At 36.0% G+C, this 20,952-nt stretch overlaps 1 protein-coding gene across 3 annotated transcripts; it reads left to right on the top strand.

Annotated features, from left to right (window-relative positions):
* Positions 1–1,169: 1,169 nt before the first annotated feature.
* LOC116737651 (cullin-5) lies at positions 1,170–17,180 on the top strand. Of its 3 annotated transcripts, none has more exons than XM_032590970.1 (19): positions 1,170–1,261; positions 2,830–2,939; positions 4,177–4,276; positions 4,893–5,105; positions 5,472–5,613; positions 5,900–6,045; positions 7,587–7,667; positions 7,858–7,951; positions 8,919–9,049; positions 9,689–9,796; positions 10,692–10,756; positions 10,837–10,969; positions 11,045–11,176; positions 11,309–11,432; positions 12,358–12,533; positions 12,616–12,777; positions 14,000–14,118; positions 14,264–14,387; positions 15,821–17,180. In XM_032590970.1, the coding sequence occupies exons 1-19, from the start codon at positions 1,238–1,240 to the stop codon at positions 16,013–16,015; spliced, it is 2,379 nt and encodes a 792-aa protein (XP_032446861.1). In that variant the 5' UTR covers positions 1,170–1,237; the 3' UTR covers positions 16,016–17,180. The 3 variants fall into 3 exon arrangements, with proteins under 3 accessions (XP_032446861.1, XP_032446862.1, XP_032446860.1); XM_032590971.1 differs by having other exon boundaries at positions 4,929–5,105; positions 15,821–16,015; XM_032590969.1 differs by having other exon boundaries at positions 1,238–1,261; positions 2,794–2,939; positions 4,929–5,105; positions 15,821–16,015.
* The last annotated feature ends 3,772 nt before the right edge of the window (positions 17,181–20,952 follow it).

Raw genomic sequence — 20,952 nt, 5'->3', positions numbered from 1 at the left:
TCTTATGTAATTATATATAATTATATATATATTATAATATATATATATATTATATAATGATATATTAAATATCACTATTTAAAAATAGTGAAATTTTTAAAATATCACTATTTTTTTTTAAAAAGTGATAAAAACAAACTAATAATATGTTTGCTGAGCAAAATAAATGCTGTCATGTTGTCATACTTATATCAACCGTAAATATGTTATGTTGTGAATGCTTAATACAAAATTATCCAATGAATAAATAAAGAGGAAGTCAGTCATGCTGCAGTGGGCCCAAGTGCAGGCGGTTTGAGAAATTCTGCTCAGGGCCTCATGCAACCTTTGACCGGCTCTGCAGGCATGATTTCATTATATTATCAGCTTTTTCAGACATCGCAGGTTACATTTAAGTAGTAATTTGTCCTGAAGAAAGGACAAAAATTTCCGACTTAAACAACATTCATGACAGTTTATTTGTTTATTAAATCAAAATACTATCTTAGACTGGCTGGGTTAGGTATAAAGGTCCCTATTCAGCTTCAAGATAAATGTATTATTTTAAGATTTAAGAGCCAGAAAGCTTTCAATCTCAGCTTATTTGTTATATTCAAATTGTTCTTAGTTTATCAATTAATTAAATTAAATTAAAACTAAAATAATTTGCACAATCTACTTATTTTTAAACTACCTTTCTGTTGTTTTTCATCTATTTTTCTGCACTCATATTCTGTATTTTAAACAGTCTGTCTTTTTTTAATGTACAATACACATGCACTTTATGTACATTTAAATAAAAACTAACTTCACTCAGTTGCACATTCCTATTTCTACAAACTAGACAGTATTTTCTTTATGTTAAAGCATTGTACGTGTACAGTGTGTCAATAATGTTATTGTTAATCTTGTTTTTTACATATTGTTTTAAACACTAAGATTTTTTGTGAACTTTTACATCTGACAACATCTGATTACAATAAAGGCTGTTTCTATTTTATTCTATTCAACAGTAAAAAAAAAAAATAAAAAATCTTGAGGAGTGTTGCTTTCAGACGTTTTAACTTTAGTTAAATAGAATTAAAATGCATTTTTAGCTGTAATCAGAAATGTTCCATATTGAAAAGACAATAACTATTAAATAAACGACCAGGTCTGTTTTTAGAAGCAGGAGAGTTTATTTCGGTGAGCTGGGTTACCATTACCTAATCCTGATACCTGTCTCGCGAGAATCTGCGAGGTGATAAGTTGGAGAAACATGGCGACGCCTAATTTGTTAAAGGTAAGAAGCAGCTGAATTACATTCACTGTTTCTGTGCACATTTAGGTTCGTTGCTGTTACGTCTTTTTAGGTTAACTGCTGATAAATGTTCTCGGTGCTTCAGCCTCCACGCATCTCCGCTGATGTTAGCATTTATGTGATAAAAACCCAGAAAGGTGCGCCTGAAGTGGCCGCTGCCGTTGTTGAAGTCCGGTGTTATGCCGGGGTTCGTTTCCCCGATCATGTCGACCTCTTTTAATCTCTTCATTCCCCTCCGGCCCCCCGAATCCAGCCTTCTTCCTGAGATTCGGAACCGAACACAGAAGTGTAAACCGTTAGCTAGTCACGGATCCCTGCGTGGGTCAGTCCGAGAGATGGACCAGAAGAAGCAGGTTCCAGCCGAAACACTGGAGGGAGAAAACGCTAGAAACACGGTTCTGAAGGAAACCGGACCTCCACGCCACGAACTCCCCCACACGCCCACAGCAGAACCGCTTCAGACTGCTTCTGTTTGGACTTTATTTTAACTAGCTAACCTCTCAATAAGGTTGCTAAACCTAGCGTCTGTTCCTGGGAGGCCTTTCAAAAATAATATTCACCTCAGCCAAAAGTTTAGTCTGCAGAGAGACACGCAGATCCCAAATAAGGTTAGTTAGGCTTTAATCCCCCAAATATCCGCTAACCTGCTAGGTAGCTTCATGTTGGCTCCAGTGTAAATCTACTGACCTAGATAATACATTTAACAGGATATTAGTGTCTAAACATGCCTGATAATCCGTAGCAGGGCCGGTCCTAGCCCTCTGGGGGCCCTAAGCAAGATGTTGTTTTGGGGCCCATAGTCTATCAAACCACAATGAAGAGATTACTAGCTCTTTATATGGTTCACAAAAATGCCACATACATCCAAACCAGATTATAGCCATTATTACACGTCTTGAGGTGAATTAACATATAAAAAAAAAACTATAACAAAAACGGCAATACTTTATACAAAATACTAATTTTGATTGCTTGTAAAACTCTGCTAGATGTCTGGTGTCAGTCATCACCATGTTCATTACCGTGTGACATATTAATGAAGCAAACACAAAAGCTGAGGTTATGATGAACAAATTCTAGCCAGCTAAATAGCAAGACTAGCTAGCAGGTCGAAACGTTTGCACTTGAGGAGTTAAATATAAATATAAACTGTACATCTATTTTGTAAAGTTTTGGGTTAATTAATTCTCTGAATATTTTCAACAAATTTCTTTTTTTGAGTCTACCTCCTCCATTTAGAAATTAATCGGTTACTAAATTAGTTGATGATTATTTAAATAACCGATTAATCACGATTAACCAATCGTTTCAGCTCTAGTAACAACAGTGCTGTTTCTATCAGAGAACCTGCATTGCATTTTTCTTCTTTATTATGTGATTTAAGAAACAGAAACTAAAACTGCCGACAGGTTTGGCATCGGTAATCGGTATCGACCCTGATCGGTGCGTCTCTTTGTTATACCGTTTGTCTCACTCCCAGCCTGTATTTTCTCATTTCTGTGCTGTAATATTAGATTTTCCTCCACCCTTCCCACATGTCTTTCTGGCAGAACAAGGGGTCCCTGCAGTTTGAGGACAAGTGGGACCTGATGCGGCCCATCGTTCTCAAGCTGCTAAGACAAGAGGCTGTCACCAAGCAACAGTGGTTCGACTTATTCTCGTAAGAGACTCTCTTTGATCCTCCGCGTTGGAGCTGCTGCTTCTGTAGAAACAACTGCTTTAGTTTTAATGCGGAGTGGACGAAAGCGGAGGGTCCTGTACCATCGCTGGTTATTATTTTCTACATAGTTTCCTTCATATGATACTAAAGATGTCAAAGGTTAAAGGCCACTACTTTATTTATTCACGTCCTGCTTTTGGTAAAATGAAACTGTGACTAAAGTTGATCAGCTTCCAGTTTGTGTAAAATTATCTGTAGGGATACTCTGTCCATTACAAGGTACAGACCTACAGTTTATGTCAAAGTGAGACCTCTTGTTAACACACAAGCTTTGTAGTTCTGTTATTTTCAATTTGTTGGGCCATTTGCATATTAATACAACACATTAAAAACTGTATATTGTGACTTCTTTACTGTTAGTATTACTTTTATGTAAAGCTTAATATAGTCTGTGATGTTTTATTTAAATACTTAGTCGTTTCAAGTCCTGCTGCTGATAATTTGGTGCTGATGTGTTGAAAGATTTAGTATTTATTATTTGTAAAAGTGATACAATAACTTCACAGGAGGCTCAACATTCCTTATTTACATTTTTTATTCATTTTATTTAGGACTTATCCTAAAATTACTACTTCATTCAGTAAACATACAACTTTTTCATACAACTTTATTCTGGTGATATTATGACTTTTTGTCGTATGACTTTATTCTTGCATCATTCAGAATTATTTTTGTTATTCCAACTTTATTTTCATAATATTATTATTTTTTGCTGAAACTGCTTTGTTGCAGGAATTATTCTGGTGATATTATGACTTATTTTTTTACTTTTTTTCTTGTATTATTTCATCTTTACTCTCATTTTATTAAGACTTTTATCGTACAACTTTATTCTGGTGATATTACGACTATTCTTATAGTATTGTGACTTTTTGTCATAAAACTTTATTGTAAAAATATTACGTTATTATAGTAATATTTTGATTTAAATCTTGTGTGACTTTTTCTTGTAAAATATATGTTTGTTTGTTTTTTGTTTGGCCCTAATACTCTGTTATACATTTCAGGTTAAATAAAAGAACTAAATAATTTAAGAACCTGATCTATATCATGACCTCAGATGGAAAACTTTTAGTTGCTTAACTGTCTAAAATATACTATTTTCTGCTTGAAGATCATTGTTTTCCTCACATATGAACAGGCTGGACATGTTTTGTTTTTGTTTTTTCCGTTTCAGTGACGTCCATGCTGTCTGTTTATGGGACGATAAAGGTCCTGCTAAAATCCACCAAGCCCTCAAAGAAGACATCCTCGACTTCATCAAACAAGCACAAACCGTAAGAAGCTTCTTATTTATCTCCAGTGTTTGTTTTTGTTTCAGTGTAATTCTCTTTCACTCTTATATTATTTAGGTAACTAATGTCAGGTTTCCATTTGAGGCAGACGTTTCTGTAACTTTTTACGTGGTTCTGATCTACAGCTCTCCAGGATTTCTGAAGGTTATTGTTTAACCTTTGCTTCTTTATTCATTACAGTTGATCTTCTACTGTCTGTCCACTTGTAGCCAATTTACAGTCACCATGTTGGTGCTTAAACCTTATTTTCTGTCGGTCAGACTGTTAGTATAAAAAGAAATCTCCAGAAAGTGGAAAAACTATTTTAAAGCTGGTTTAGTTTTGCTATTTTAGAAATGTTACCTGAAAAAAATGGTAACACATTGAATCAGAAAAGTAGGTTTTTTTAGCTTCACATTCTTGTTTTGCAGTTACAAAAAAATTTTTTAGTTTCAAATCTTTTTTTTTTATCTCCAGTTTAAATTTTCTTTTGTCCTTTGAACCAACTTTAAAAGACAAGTTGGTCTTTTAAAACCAACTTGTATTAAGAAGACATACTCAACATACAAATTGAGTTTGTATGTTATCGCATACAAACTCAATTCCTTGGAGTTTTCAGGAAGTACATTTTCCTCTGTATCCGTTGCCATGGCAGCGCGTGCTGAGCCACCAAGACGACACGGCGCTGCTGAAGGCGTACATCGTGGAGTGGAGGAAGTTCTTTACTCAGTGCGACATCCTGCCCAAACCGTTCTGTCAGCTAGAGATCACGCTGATGGGGAAGCAGGGCAGCAACAAGAAAACAAACATGGAGGACAGCATCGTACGCAAGGTGAGACGGGAAAACAGGAAAGGAAGACGAAGCTGAAAAAGGAGAAGCAGCAGGAAAGGAAGTCAGCACAGAAGCAAGCAGTGCCTATAGAAATCCACAATTTGATCAGTTACTCAGTACTTCAACAGAATTTTTACCAAATACTTTTTACTTTTACTTTGAAGTAGTGCTACTTTTACTTCAGTACAATTTTTGGCTACTCTACCCACCTTTAGTGAGGAGTAATAAAAAGGAAGCACATAAAGAAATGGTGAGAAAATAGAAACTCACACATCAGAAAGACAGTATTGATCAGCTGCCTTATAAATTCTTTTGCATCTTAATTGAAACATTTTGTGTAGATTCAACGTGTTTCACTCTCTGCAGCTGATGCTGGACACGTGGAACGAGTCGATATTTTCCAACATTAAGAGCCGCCTGCAGGACAGCGCGATGAAGCTGGTGCACGCAGAGAGGCTGGGCGAGGCCTTCGACTCGCAGCTCGTTATCGGCGTCCGGGAATCATACGGTAAGAGAGACCGTGAAGTCGACTCGTAACGATAAGCAGATTGGATTGAAGCGTGAAGAAACACAACAAACCAGAAAATGAGTTTGCAGAGAAGAAGAGATTTCAAAATATATTGACAAGTTTATTTAGATTTTTTTTTTGCAATGCAGCATCTCAGTTGTTTTCTTTTTGCAGATTTCTGTTTATAGCTTTTTTCCGTTTGTCATGTTGCTTTTTTTGGACAATTATTTCCTGTGGTTGTGGAGGAAATACGACCGCCATGAAGTGTTTTCCTCTCCCTCTCCAGTCAACCTGTGCTCCAACCCGGAGGACAAGCTGCAGATCTACAGGGATAACTTTGAGAAAGCCTACCTGGACTCCACTGAGAGGTTCTACAGAACACAGGCACCGTCCTACCTGCAGCAAAACGGTGTCCAAAACTACATGAAATATGTACGTTTTTTTTTTTTTAAGTTTCCTACTTGTTAGTCTTTTAATTATGGAGTTGTAACATTTTACAATTCTTTCTGGTGTCTAAAACCACAAATAATAAATGCAAAAAAAAAAATAATAATTTGTGTAATTAGCATGCAGTATTTTAATAAAACACTCAAAGTAGTCTGACTTGGAGAAAAATGTATCTCTAAATTATTTTAGCTCTAAACAGAAAGTATTTGCCTTTTTTTGGGCTTAGTTGTTTTCTATTTTATTGATCTAGAAAAAACATTCTCTTAGGAACAAGAACAAAATTTGTGCTACTATTTTTGGTAAAAGTACTTGGTAAAGGAAGCTCTCTTTAAAAGTGAAGCCCCGCCTCAGATTTTGAAAAATGTCACAAAAGTGGGCGGAAAAAGTGCTGTTTTATAATTGTAGTTTATCTGTAGTTTTAGCAATAGCAGGAGAGGAAGTGAACAAAACCATTCTCTCCCTGTTGGTCATGCTTACAAATATTGAGAAGTTAAACTCGGAGCAAAAAGATAAATGTTCAAGACATTTTATTGCTTTCACAGGAAATTTCTGGTAAGCTTCGTTGAGCCTGTGCATTACATATGCCATGGCCAAAAGTTAGCGATTGGGTAAAATCAGATCTAGTTGTTTAAAACTGCAACAGAGTCGATCATTTCTCAGTGATCCAGACCCTCTGTATAAAGCAAAGCGTAGAACAAGGACCGGATTTCTACCACAATGAATGGCAACTTTTTCCACTTGTTTCCTGTCTCCTACATCTGAATCTTTCAAAGTTGGGGTCACAAATAAGTTTGATTAGGTTCTGAAATCAACCTAAATACCAAACATGTCAATAAAAAAGCATACGCGTCTTAGAAGTAATAATTTAAAGGGGTAGTATTATGTGTTTTTCCAGACACATAGTTCCATTTTTATAATGCACTCAAGTGAGTATGTTAACTTCAGTGGTTAGAAAAGTGCTGAATATATCAAATATGTCTTAAGAAAGAATGCAGAGAAAATTGGGCCTCTGTGTCTTTAAGAAGCTCCTGCTCTTTCTGAAGCTCCGCCTTCAGGAAGTTATCACAACATGGCTCCCTTTAACAACATTTTACCAGCGTTGCTCTGAGATGCAGCTCCTAAAAGCTCAGCACATGCACAGTTCCACCAAGTGTTTGCTAATTGCAGTTGGCTAGTCTGAAGGAGCTGAGTGGGGGAGGGTAACACTCAGTGTATGTTTTTGATGAGATAACATTATAACATGATGTGAAGCTCAAAAAAGCCAATTTTACATGCCCAGTCAAAATGCTTTAGTATCAGACAGGAGTGAGGGTCACGACCCTTCTTGCATTTTTATTTTCTGGGTCAGAAACTGGAAAGTTTGGAGATCACAGCTCTACGCTGCTTGTGGCAAAAGGCTCGTTACGCTTTTCTTTCACTTCTCCAAACTTCATTAAAATCCTAACTGAATAAGCAGAAGTTTGTGGTTGCAACATGTTTGACATTATTTCTCTGCTTCCTGTTTGTTTCTTTTTATTCCCCTGCAGGCTGATGCAAAACTCAGAGAGGAGGAGAAGAGAGCGCTTCGATATCTAGAGACACGACGTGAATGTAATTCTGTTCAGGCAGTAGGTGTCTTTCATGAGTTCCTTTAAATCATGTTTTTATTTATCTCCTGAAAAGGAAAGTCATGCATTAAACACACAAAAACAACCAATATTATTCATAATCACCCTCATAGTTAGTATTTTTTAGGTTTAGGTAAGTTTATATATGTGTTGGATGCCAGTTGACGTGTCTTGTTTCTTTCCCTTGCAGCTTATGGAGTGTTGCGTTAACGCTTTGGTGACTTCGTTCAAGGAGACCATTCTAGCCGAATGTCCAGGAATGATTAAACGCAACGAGACGGAGAGTGAGTATCCAGAACACTATTTTCTAATAAATCGTAATCTTTAAAGTAAATTATGACAATTATTTTTCACTAAGGGAATTATGGACCCCTTACAGCATGACGTAAAGATCCCGCCCCCGTTTCCCTGCTGGAGGGCAAAAAGCTCCGCGCTAATGATGACTAGCATTGGTTTTAGCTGTTAAGTTAACATAATGCGCTAAAACTTAAATGTGCGTCTTATGTGTAAAAGGAAAAGGGATGCAGTACTTTGCTGCTATATGTCAACACTATGACAACTAGCTAACAAGGTCTGGAAAGAGTTTTAATTAAGAATAAAATAGCAAGGTAGGGCGAAGTAGGTCAATGATGCTAGCTTGACTATGACAACTTTAACATTTAGATACGATGTAGAATTCGGTGCGTTTTGGTTCAGTTAAAGAATTAAAATGAAAAGGTGACCTAAACACCAACTCCGACAGATCATCAGTAGAGCAGGTGTTTAGATAATCAACCACCGCTGTGTTAGCTTAGCTATTAGCAGTGTTAGCTAATCTACCTCAGAGATCACTTATTAATAATCACAAAATAAATATCAAGACTGAAAACATTAAACTGTAACAGACTGGATGTTTTGTTCTTTGTGTGGGAAATGTTTGAGTGTTTTTGGTGTTGAATCCTGTTGTTGTCAGTTGCTATGGCAACAAGACTGCGTGTAGCGTAGCCGACACTTAGGGCGAGGAAAACGTGGTTCTGATTACGTTTCATAAAGTAGAAAGTTGCGCTCATTTTCTTCAGAGGTTTTTATGTCATTCCGTTCATTGGTTCTTGTTGCAGCGCCCCCACAGGCGAGGAGGGGAACAGGTTTTTCAAAGGGTTTGCTTCGTTTGCAAACCCCAACAGCTGAAAATGTAATAAATGTTGGTTATGATCTTCCTCCGTCATGCTTTGTTCCTCTGATTTGTTTGTTTGTTTTCCCCTCCCTGAGCAGAGCTGCACCTCATGTTTTCACTAATGGACAAGGTTCCCAGTGGGATTGAGCCCATGCTGAAGGACCTAGAAGAGCACATCATTAATGCTGGACTGGCGGACATGGTCGCTGCCGCTGAGACGATCACTACCGTACGTTTACTGACTCCAGTATTTCAGCTGCCATTTCTGATCATATCATCTATGGGTAATATGAAATAGCTCATTGTTTTCAGTGACGGGTAGAGTAACCAAAAATTGGACTCAAGTAAAAGTAGGACTACTTCAACATATTTTTACTCAAGTAAAAGTGAAAAGTGTCCATTTAAGTGTAGAAATGTGTTTGGCAAAAGGTCTTCTCAAGTACTAACTGATGAAATTATCAATCAATTAATATTTAAAAATGACATAATCAGACGAACCAAAATATAAAGTTACGTGGAGATTTTGGTATTTTAAGTACAAACTCACAATAATTCATATAAATAACCAAATCCGGCAAAATATTTTTTTTCCAAATCAGTTTCTTTCAGTGGATAACTTACGAAACTTTAACAAAAACTGCAGGTGTGTGTCTGGTGAATTTCTGGTTAAAACTTGTTTGTTTTTCATTCAGTGGGAAGAAAATCCAGAAATTTTGCTCAAATAATAGTAGAAATACTTCATAATAAAATTACTTGAAGTACAGCATAGTAAAAATACTCCTAAAAGTATTTTTTTCCCCAAAAAAGTTATTTAAGTAAATGTAAGTAGTTATTACCGAACTCTGATTGTTTTTAAATGTTGTTGCAGGATTCTGAGAAGTATGTGGAGCAGCTGCTGACGTTGTTTAATCGCTTCAGTAAACTGGTGAAGGAGGCTTTCCAGGATGACCCGCGCTTCCTCACAGCAAGAGATAAGGTGTGTTTTTAGTTTCACCCTCAGAACCAACCTTCTGCTCTTAGAGTTATTCATAGAAATAAGCGGACTCGCTGGTATTTACCTGGCTTTTAAGCTGTTTTAATCTAACCTCAAGTGCACAAAGGGAGAGACTTTGTATGTGGGCAAAAATAAAGAACACTCTTGTTTTTTGTAGGACTTAAGATGGAAAGTAGCAGCCAGGTGTTACCAGTTAAAGCTCTCTATATAGATAATAGTTGTAGTTTTGGCATGCCAATGAAGACATGTATTAGTACTGATGGCCTTTAAAAAATCAACTGTTGCTCCACATCAGCATGGAAAACTTCATAAGATCCTTTTTACAAACTATTTGATTTCTGTTGTTATCCAGTTATAAATATTTATGACAGCTGCCACTATTCCAGGAAACATTCCAGAAAATTCACCTGAAAAACAGACTTTCATCTCAGACTCTCAATGTCTGTCAGTATTTAAAATATTTGAATTCATGGCAGGATAATTAGATATTTAACAAATAAATAAATAAAAAAGAGAATGAAATTTAAAACAAAAACTAAATAAATAAAACTAAATAAATAAAACATAAAATCTTAAGTAAATAATATTAATAAATTAAAAGTTTATGACAGGATAATATTTAATAAATAAAATTAAAAAACTAATATAAATAAGATAATGAATAAAATATTTCAAAAACATAAAATAAAATAAAACATTTAATAAGTAAAGAAATAAAATGGAAAAAATAACCTAAAATAAAAAATGAAATTGTGTTTCTGTCCTAAATAAATAGTCAAAGTAATAATGACAAAACCCAACAACTTTGCTTTTCTTTTCTTTTTTTTTATACATTCTCTTTACATTTTTTAATTCCTTTTGTTGTTTTCATTCCAAGGCTTACAAAGCCGTCGTCAACGATGCAACAATCTTCAAGCTGGAGCTGCCTCTGAAGCAGAAGGGGTGAGTCTGAAACAACCCGTTAAAACCCGCCGCCGTGTCGTAACGTTAGTGTCAACGTTCGACTGTTTGTTTTTAATCAGGGTGGGAATGAAAACTCAGCCCGAGTCCAAATGTCCCGAGCTGCTGGCGAACTACTGTGACATGTTGCTGAGGAAAACGCCCCTCAGCAAGAAACTTACCTCTGAAGAAATTGAGCTGAAGCTCAAAGAAGTGGTGAGTGGATTTCCTGACCCGTTCGCCTGTTTCCTTCCCGCCGCCAGTTTCGTGATTTCTCCTCCGTCCCTGCAGCTCTTGGTGTTGAAGTACGTCCAGAACAAAGACGTCTTCATGCGGTACCACAAAGCTCACCTGACGAGGCGCCTTATTCTGGACATTTCAGCCGACAGCGAGATTGAGGAGAACATGGTGGAGTGGCTGAGGGTGAGTCTCACTCACAGACAAATACAGAAATAATCATCATTACAGGGTCCTGGTGCAGGTGCTGGAAATCCTTGAATTTCAATTCCAAACCAATTCTGTGTTTGGAAAGAGCTTATGATTATGTCTCTGCAGGAAGTAGGAATGCCTGCTGACTATGTGAACAAGTTGGCCAGGATGTTTCAGGACATCAAGGTTTCAGAGGATCTCAATCAGGTCTTCAAGGAGATGCACAAACACAACAAGCTGGCTCTACCAGGTACGACTGCAAACTGAACTAAAAACACAAAACAAGTCGATAAACCCAAATTCAGTGGCTGTTTTCTGAGTTTCTGCTGCCAGTTCTGTTTGAAATGATAATAAAACTGAAATTAGTTTGTTTGTGTTGTAGTTTAAAAGTTATTAAACTCTGACTTTGGCATTTCTGCTAAAGCCTAATACATAGTTCTCATGTGACATTTCACTTCTGTGAACTTTGTAACTGAGAGCCACCTTGGCGGGCAGTTGCTATGACAACAATAAACAAGCCACGTTCCTATATAACTTATAAACAATATAAGTACATTACAGCTATTACTTGGTCACAGTTTGTGAATAATCTACCCACCTGTGTGATACTAAGATAAATATCAGTGATATTTACTGGAATAGTTACTGCTAAACTAGCAAAATTAGCTAAGCTAATGTAGCTTTTATCTGCTAGCTAAGACGGACATGTAGCCTACGTGTTACTTACTCTGCCAGCAGAACCTTGTTATTCACACAGAGTTTGTACATCCTTACAAATCAGGTTCAGTATTGATTGTGAGTCAATAGATTTCACACCGTGAAGCTCCTCCATGTTAAATAGCTTTTCTCTGCATTCGATAAGTACTAATGAACACAATTCAACTTTCGTGATTGTTTTTGTGATTTTTTTCCTCCAGTCAAAATCACTGATTTCGTGGTGCTAATTTAGAAATATTTGAAAGAAATTTTGTATTATTTGCTCTAATGTATGAGGATAAATGTGACTTGTTAGTTGTCATATCGTTCCCAGAACTTGATATGAAGTAAAGTTGAGGCAGCAGTGTGGAAGAAGAGAGAAATACTGCCACCTAATTAAACTAACTGAATTGGACAAAGTCAGAACGAAACAAAGCTGAACCATAATGAAAAACCCAAATGGGTCCGTGTTTCTGCAGCGGACAGCGTGAACATTAAAATCCTGAACGCCGGGGCGTGGTCACGGAGCAGCGAGAAGGTTTTCGTCTCGCTGCCGACGGAGCTGGAGGACCTGATCCCCGAGGTCGAGGACTTCTACAAGAGGAACCACAGCGGTCGGAAACTCCACTGGCATCACCTCATGTCCAACGGCATCGTGAGTGCAACGAACTCCTGATGTGTCTGAGTTTAATCCCCCACATTTCAACCTTTTTCAGATCTTTTTATTGTTTGTTCAGATCACCTTTAAGAACGAGGTGGGCCAGTACGACCTTGAGGTCACGACCTTCCAGCTCGCCGTGCTGTTTGCCTGGAATCAGAGGCCGAGAGAGAAAATCAGCTTTGAGAACCTCAAACTGGCCACGGAGCTTCCTGACGCCGAGCTGCGCCGAACGCTTTGGGTCAGAACAAAACAATGAAAAACAAAACGTCTGTTTTTCTTTTCAGCTGCATGAAGTTTGTTTTAATAAGACTCATAACTGACCTGTGGAGATTTCTGTCACTGCAAAAACACTAAATCTTACCATGTATTTTTGGTCTAGTTTCTTGTGCAAATATCTTAGCACACTTGAAATAAAACAAAGTTACCTTCTAATCAGAGTTGGGTAGTAACTAGTTACATTTACTCAATTACATTTACATGAGTAACATTTTTGAAAAAATTAACTTTTAGGAGTATTTTTTCTGCACTACCTTTTTCTTTTAGTTAATTTTACTATGAAGAATTTCTACTCTTGCTTGAGTAAAATTTCTGGATTTTGTACCTGCTGAATGAAAGACAAAAATGTTTTAACCAAACATTCATCAGACACAGACCTGCAGTTATTGTTAAAGTTTCATACGTTTTTTATTGAAAGAAACTGATTTGGAAACATTTTCTTTTGCTTGATTTTGTTATTTTTTTGTTACTTACATGAATTATTGGCATTTTTGTCTTTAAAATACCGATATTTCCACTTAATTTTATAATTTGGTGTATCTGATGATTATCAATCATTTTTAAATGATTGATAATTTGATCAACTTCTCAGTACTTGAGTAGACTTTTTTACCAAATATTTTTTTCATTTTTACTTGAGTAAAAAATATGTTGAAGTACTGCTACTATTACTGGAGTACAATTTTTGAGTACTCTTACCCTCTGCTTATAATTAACTTTTGTTTTAATTCCTTAATATGGATAAAAAGTAGATAATCTGCTAGTTGCACTGGCAGATTATTAGATTTATTGCAAGACTATTTTTTTCCATGTTATAAGTGAAATAATCTGCCAGTGGAGAAGAAATTTTTTCTCACTATAAAGTAGAATGTTCCACTACACCGTTACCTAGCAACCCCAGCCAAGCTCAGCCCGTAACCTAGCAACCCAGATCAAGTTCCGCTGGCAGATTATTTCACTTAGAACAAGGGGAAATGTCTTGTTAGAAATGTAATACTCTGCCAGTTGAACTAGAATTTTTCCTCAATATATTAAGGAATTAAAATAAGCTGCTATTTCCTGCTGAACAGTTGCTTGTAAGTTACTTTTGTCTTATTTCAAGTGTAATAAGATATTTACAACAGAAACTACACCAGATATACTTGGTATTTTACCACATAAATTGTTGTTTTCTGTGTTTACAGTCTCTGGTTGCGTTTCCTAAACTGAAGAAGCAAGTCCTGTCGTATGACCCGTCCGTTAGCTCACCCAAAGACTTTACAGATGCCACGCTCTTCTACGTCAACCAGGAGTTCTCGCTCATGTAGGTCACTGCAACAGAAAATAAATTATTTCCTTTATCTTGGTATAAATGCTGAAGACTCAGAGAGGAAAACTTGACGGTCCAATTTTTTACACATTACATTTGAATATTTTGGGATTCTTTAGTATTTTGTGTCTTTTCTCAGCAAAAACTCCAAAGTTCAGAAGAGAGGGAAGATCAATTTGATTGGTCGGCTGCAGCTCACAACGGAGAGAATGAGAGAGGAAGAGAATGAAGGAATCGTTCAGCTCAGAATACTCAGAACTCAGGTATGTTGCCGGGTTGCGCTGCTGCTTTCTCGATGGCAACGGAGCAACGAGTCGGGTCAACAAGTCCTTTCATTTTATGGTTGATAGTTCCAGGATGTTGGTGGCATCAGATCTAATTTAAATGAGTGTGTTTACACTTCAAAGACCCTAATGACAACACACAGCAACTGGAGAAACTGCACTGTAAAATCACAGTTTCACCAAGTATTTTAGTCTAGTTTCTAGTGTTAATATCTTATTACACTTGAAATAAGACAAAGTAACGTTTTGGCAAGATGCAGGAGCTTGTTTTTAGTCAATCCTCCAATATTGATAAAAAAGCACTTATTCCACTGGCAGATTATTTCACTTATAAAATTGTAAAAATGCCATAAATTAAATAATCTGCCACTAGAACTACATTTTTTGATCAATATTAAGGAATTATTGACTTATAACAAGCTCCTATATATCTTTCCGACATGTTACTTATGAGTTAGTTTTGTCTTATTTTAAGTGTAATAAGATATTTACACTAGTAACTAGACAAAAATACTTGGTGAGATTTTGTGTTTTTGCCGTGTGAAACACATTATACACTAGAAAAACCAAGTATTTTAGTCTCGTTTCTAGAACAGATAGCTTAGTTTTGTCTTATTCAAAGTGTACTAACTTACAAGTAACTGTTCAGCAATATATAGAAGTTTCTTTTTGGTAAATAATTTTGGTAAATAATTTCAATCAATAAGCAAGAATTATGTAAGAGTTTCTGTTTTTGCATTGTATGTAGAATCAGTTTAAGTTTCTGTGCCAAGCCCTCATGTTTGCCTCTAGCAGCTTTGCTTTCACTTGCTTTCCTAATTATATTTCACTTACAAAGGACATTTATTGCATTACATTTTCTTTAGGGGTTTCTCTGGCTGTTTTTACATTAGAAATGTGCGCAATACTTTGTCAATATTACACTAATGTAAAAAAGACAATACAATTTTGCAATTGCGGCGTTTCCACTCAGTAAGAAACGCAATTAAAAATCTCACGTGTTCACCCAGTAGGTCATTAAAAACATGCGGCGCCATCATCCCCCAGCTACTACTGTCTCTTCTTCGTTTTTCCCGCCAGTACTAACATCCAGTTGTTGATCATGTGACTAGTGTGACGCGAGAAAGGTGTTTCCATTGCACCTTTGCGGAATATACTAATTTCGATATGGCCGAAAAACCACCTCAAACTAGCGCCAAAACATTTTTATTGAAAAACTCGAGTTTTTCAAAATTGATATGTTTCCAGTAAGCAAATTTATTTTCGTAATTCCAATTTGCGCTGCTATATGGTGAATGAAAACGCGGCTATTGTATGTCTGGTTAAAATAAATGTCAATTTGTTGTTATTAAGTGGATAAAATGAGGAAAAAAATAAGTGGTTTTAATTAAAAATCCGCATTTTGTGTTCAGGAGGCTATCATCCAAATCATGAAGATGAGGAAGCGCATCAGCAACGCTCAGCTGCAAACGGAGCTGGTGGAAATCCTGAAAAATATGTTTCTGCCTCAGAAGAAGATGATAAAGGAGCAGATCGAGTGGCTCATCGAACACAAATATATAAAGAGGGACGAATCGGACATCAACACCTTCATCTACATGGCCTAGGCACCCAGCAACGAGTGCATTTCCGCTGTTTTTCTTTTACCGCTGGGGCCGCTACCGGCGCTTTGTGATCCCGAAGAGGAGCCGAACGGAGGGAGAGGCCTGACGAAGGTCGACGGAGGGACGAGGTTGAGCCTTTTCAACAAAAGTGTGGACGTTTTTTCTGTTTGTGTGACGCCGGTGTGTCATTTAAAGATGTAGCGTTGAGTCGTTGTTTGTCTTCGCTGCCCTCTAGTGTCCAACCGGGGGAAACGCACGGCACGGCGGGCCTTTTTGCCAGCAGCTCAGCTCAGAAGAAAAACAAAAACAGTTACACACTAAAAATTAAATACTTCCTGCCTTACTTTCCTCAGCAGAGAGCTGCAGAAGAGATGAAGGGTGACGTGTGCAGCGAAGGGAGGACAGTCTTTCGCTTTCTCTTGAGGCCTCGGCTGCCGTCTTTGCGGCGGCCATCTTGCATCCCTCCTATTCGCTATCGCTCTTGTTGAAACTCAGAAGAATTGCGAGTGAAAGTTGCCGACTGGGAGGAGCGGAGACTGCGAAAGGACTAGTTCAGAGAACCGAGGAGTATTTTTTGCCAAATTGTGTGTGTTTGTGTCGCGTGGGTGTTGCGTGTGTTTGGGTGCATGACGTGTACGTGTTCTTTTATGTGTGTGTATCTCTATGTGCACTTTCAACAGCATGCTGCTCTATGATTATTGTTATTATTTTGTTTTTTCCATCAACGGAAAAACGATCACACTTTGTGATGGAGGTGATTGAGAACCGAGGATCTGCCGCCGTTACAAAGTCGATTTTTGATTATCTGACTCTGCCATGTGATTGCAGTTAAACAGTTTATATTTTTAGTCCATTGCTGAACCGTTATCACACTGCAAACTATTTATTTGGTGTGTATGAACCAATGATCTCGACATTATGAAATTAAATTCCAAGCCGGACAAAGTGAAATTAATGACCAGGTTACTGTTTTGCGTCAAAATAATCAGATCAACAGGGAAAAAAAAGATAATTTCTATCATTTCTGGTTAATAAGTAAGCCTGATGGTGTTTGTATACACACTGCAAAACACTAAATATTACCAAGTATTTTTTTTGTCTAGTTTCTAGTGCATACATCTTATTATACTTAAAATAGGATAAAACTAATGTACAAGCAACTTTTCAGCAATATATATGAGCTTGTTTTTAATAATTCCTCAATGCTGATGAAAAAGTTCTAATTCAACTGGCAGATTTTTACACTTATTACATTTTTCCATGTTATAAGTAAAAAAATATTCCATGTGGAACTAACCAGTAGTTTTTAAAATCAATATTCAAGAACTACAGAGCTAAAACAAGCTCCTACATCTAATTGAAAAGTTACTTGTAAGTTAGTTTTGTCTTATTTCAAGTTTTTAACAAAATTACTCAAAGATTTTGTGTTTTTGCAAGTGGGAAAAGAAAGTACACCCTCTCTCAGCTCTAGAGTTTCACATATTGGGGCATATTCTGTCTTTTTCAAGCTCTAGAGTCACTTGAAGCTGATATTAAGTTTGCAAAAACAGACAAAATATTTTTTTAAAAATTAGCAACTACCACTTCCACATGAAGCAGTAGATTCATACATTAATGTGACCACTTCTGTACAAATGCATCATCCTAAAATGATTTATTTCATTTATTCAGTTGAAAAAGTTAAACTTGTGTACAATAAAGATTCATCACACAGTTATTTATTTATTTCAAGTGTTTCTGTTGATGTTTATTGTTCACAACTGATAACATACCAACAACATTAAAACTAATACATCTGAAAAAATTAGAATATTTTATAAAAGTGCAGAATTTCTTGTCAGATATCTCAGAAGAGTAAAAATATTTCTGCTTTTTTTCTTTTCATTCTTAGTGATTATGGCTTACAGGTTAAGAAAACGCTAAATTCAGTGTCTGAGATGTTTCACAAGCTTCTGTTTTAAACATATATGTCAGTATTCACATCTTTACACTCAGTGATTTGTCGGGATTGTTTTTGCACAAATTAGTGCATCAATGCGGCGTGGCATGGAGGAGATCAGCTTGTGGTTCTGTTGAGGTGTAATGGAAACCCAGATTTCTTTTATAGCTCCCTTCCAACCATCGGCCTTCTTGGGTCTGGAGTCTCTCATCTTCCTCGCCCTAGAGATTTTCTATGGTGTTAAAGGTCAGGGAAGCATGAAGACCTCTAGAGTTTCCTGGTTAACTGTGGACTTCAGAAAACTCAGTGGACCAGAACCAGCAGATGACATGCTGACCCAAATCATCACCAGCTGCTTTTCCATTACAAATGGTTGCAAAGCTTTATAGCTATCCTGCTAATGTTGGGGAAAAAACACAAGTTTTCAATTTTGGTGTTTACATTAAATAAGAAATGCAATTAAAATCACATTCGAATGTGTTACTTAATGCGATAAATCATTAAAAATGACACTGCGCCATCATCCTCCAACCACTTCCTGTTTGTCTTCTTCGTCATTTCCACCAGTAGTAACATATGGTTGTTGGTCATGTGACACAGAAAAGGTGTTTCCATTGCAGTTTTAGAAAATACACAAATTTTGATGCAACCAAAACAGCCACCTCATTGTAGCGCAGGAAGTGTTTGTCAAAAACACAAATTTTTTTCAAAATTGCCTTGTTTCCTTTAAGCAAATTTAATTTTGCAGTTCCAATTTACCCAATTTTATGGCCAGTGGAAACGCAGCTAGAATATCATCTTTTCTCTCTGCTCTAGTAAGAATATCTGATGTTTGTGGTTGAGAATTGTTTGATACAAGGAATCCAACTGTTATGGTCACACTTTTTGGTTTTGCATCTTGTTTTTTTTAACCTTCCACTCAACTTTCCATTGCACTCTGAGCAGCCGACCCTTTTTGGCTCTGCTTGTGGAAAGTATCAATGTCTGCAGGACAACTGTTACGTCTGTACAGACAAAAACATTTCCGTATCAAATCTGTTTTTATTGATCTTATTCAATATTTTTATTTTCCGAGAAGTTTTTTCAGCTACAATCCATAATCATCAGAAATAACTTGAAATATATCACTGTGTGCAATGAATCTTTACAATATAAAAGTTTTATTTTTTCAATTTGAATTACTGAAATAAATTTACCTTTCAACAACATTAAAATTAATCAACATGCAAGTGTAGAAGTTAATCCTTATTTCATTAAACCATGAAGCTCTGAGAGACGTCCTGTTAGACTCCCACCTGTTCATAGAAATGCTTTTTATTGAGGTTTAATGTGATAAAAATCAGGAGGGCTCTTCGTTTCCTTACATGGATCTATTCTGTGCTCATATTGCTTTCATATAAAGTCCTTCTAAAACGTCTGTGTTGACGTCTTTTCTCTTTCTTTGTGATGTGAGTCGAGTTAATTTATACATCCAGCTACAAACGCATAGAAACAATAACAATTTTAATTGTTTTCTTCATTCGAGTTATTAACATCAGTGCAGGAAATAAAGTGCATGACCAAGATTGATATTAAAGACAATAATTTCATTCTTTGTGGAGATTAAATGACCTGCTGATTGAATATCTCACTGCAACTAGATATCTCATACCGAAATTAACTTTAAAATTATGTTTTTATTTTTTAAGCGCTTTCCTTACAAACTAGGTTTTTCAAAAATGGGTTTTATTTTTGCATTTAATTTGATTAAATCTACTTTTTACAATTGGACCTTTTCTGTCACAGTAAAAAAAAACAAAAAACGTTTTTGACCTTAAGCCTGATATAACAGAGGGCTATTTCTTGTAGGCACTCCTCAAAATGGGAAAGATGAGAGAAAATGTCATTCTGCATGGGTAATAATCCTCATAAGTTAGAAAATCGGTACTATGTTTAATTAAAACTGCTGAAGTTTCTAAAAGTTGCTTCAAATAGTCAAGTGTGCTTTAATTCTGAAAAAACTTTAGTTATCATAGATTTTGTTTTTTCCTGGGGAGAAGTATAGTAGATTACTCAATTCAAGAAAAAAAACATCTTTCTGGAGATTTAAACGATTAAATATGTAATTTTTTACATTCCAACGTCAGTCTGAATGAAGATGTTACAAATATTTAATAAGTAGGGGTAAAAATGTTGCAACATTTTAAAAATATATATGGCCATTAAATAACTGTCAGCAACTCAATTTCTGCTGTGAAATAAAAAATAAATAAAAGTTGCAACAGGAAGTCTTAATTGTGAAAATAAAAGTTGTAATTCTAAGTTTTATATGTAATTCCTGCTCAATCTTAAATTACAACTATTTTAATACTTTAATTTTAAATTGATTAAAATTGCAACTTTTATTTTTCTAATTATGACTAAAACTCAAAAGATTCACTTGAAATTCTGACTTTTATTTCTGTAATTATGACTTTAAATCTTGAAATTTATTACCTTTATTCTCTCAATTATTACTTCAAAACTCAAAATTGGTTTAAAGTGTAATTGATTACTTTTATTCTCATAATTAGGCTTGAATTTCAGTAAATTAGTTGCATAATTGTGTTTTACAACCTCTGTTTGATGGGTTGCTCTTTTAATTTAATTTATGCTATGCAGAAAAATTAAATTGTTATCAGGTAAAGCTGTAACTTTAGTCAGTTGGCTACTTTTGTAGCTGTATATCACAGTAATCGTTCGTATTTACCATGCAAAGAATTGATAATGATTAACAGAGGTGGGGACTCGAGTCACATGACTTGGACTCGAGTCAGACTCGAGTCGTTAAAATCACGACTTGAGACTTGACTTGAAAAAATGCTCAAAGACTCGGACTTGACTTTGACTTTCATGCCATTGACTTGGGACTTGACTCGACTTGAAGCTGTTTACTTGAAAAGACTTGATATTTTTTACTCAAAGTCTTAAAATTTAAAACACATTATTTATAAAGTGGCGTCATTAATTAATTTCACTCATT

The sequence above is a fragment of the Xiphophorus hellerii genome, chromosome 18 (assembly GCF_003331165.1).
Source record: "Xiphophorus hellerii strain 12219 chromosome 18, Xiphophorus_hellerii-4.1, whole genome shotgun sequence".
NCBI classification, from domain to species: Eukaryota; Metazoa; Chordata; class Actinopteri; order Cyprinodontiformes; family Poeciliidae; genus Xiphophorus; species Xiphophorus hellerii.
This window is presented reverse-complemented; position numbering and strand designations above follow the sequence as displayed.

Coding starts and splice junctions, on each gene's coding strand:
- LOC116737651 (XM_032590970.1), top strand. CDS start 1,238: ATGGCGACGCCTAATTTGTTAAAG. Junction 2,940..4,176: donor CAGTGGTTCGACTTATTCTC/GTAAGAGACTCT, acceptor TTTCCGTTTCAG/TGACGTCCATGCTGTCTGTT. Junction 10,970..11,044: donor AGCTGAAGCTCAAAGAAGTG/GTGAGTGGATTT, acceptor CCGTCCCTGCAG/CTCTTGGTGTTGAAGTACGT.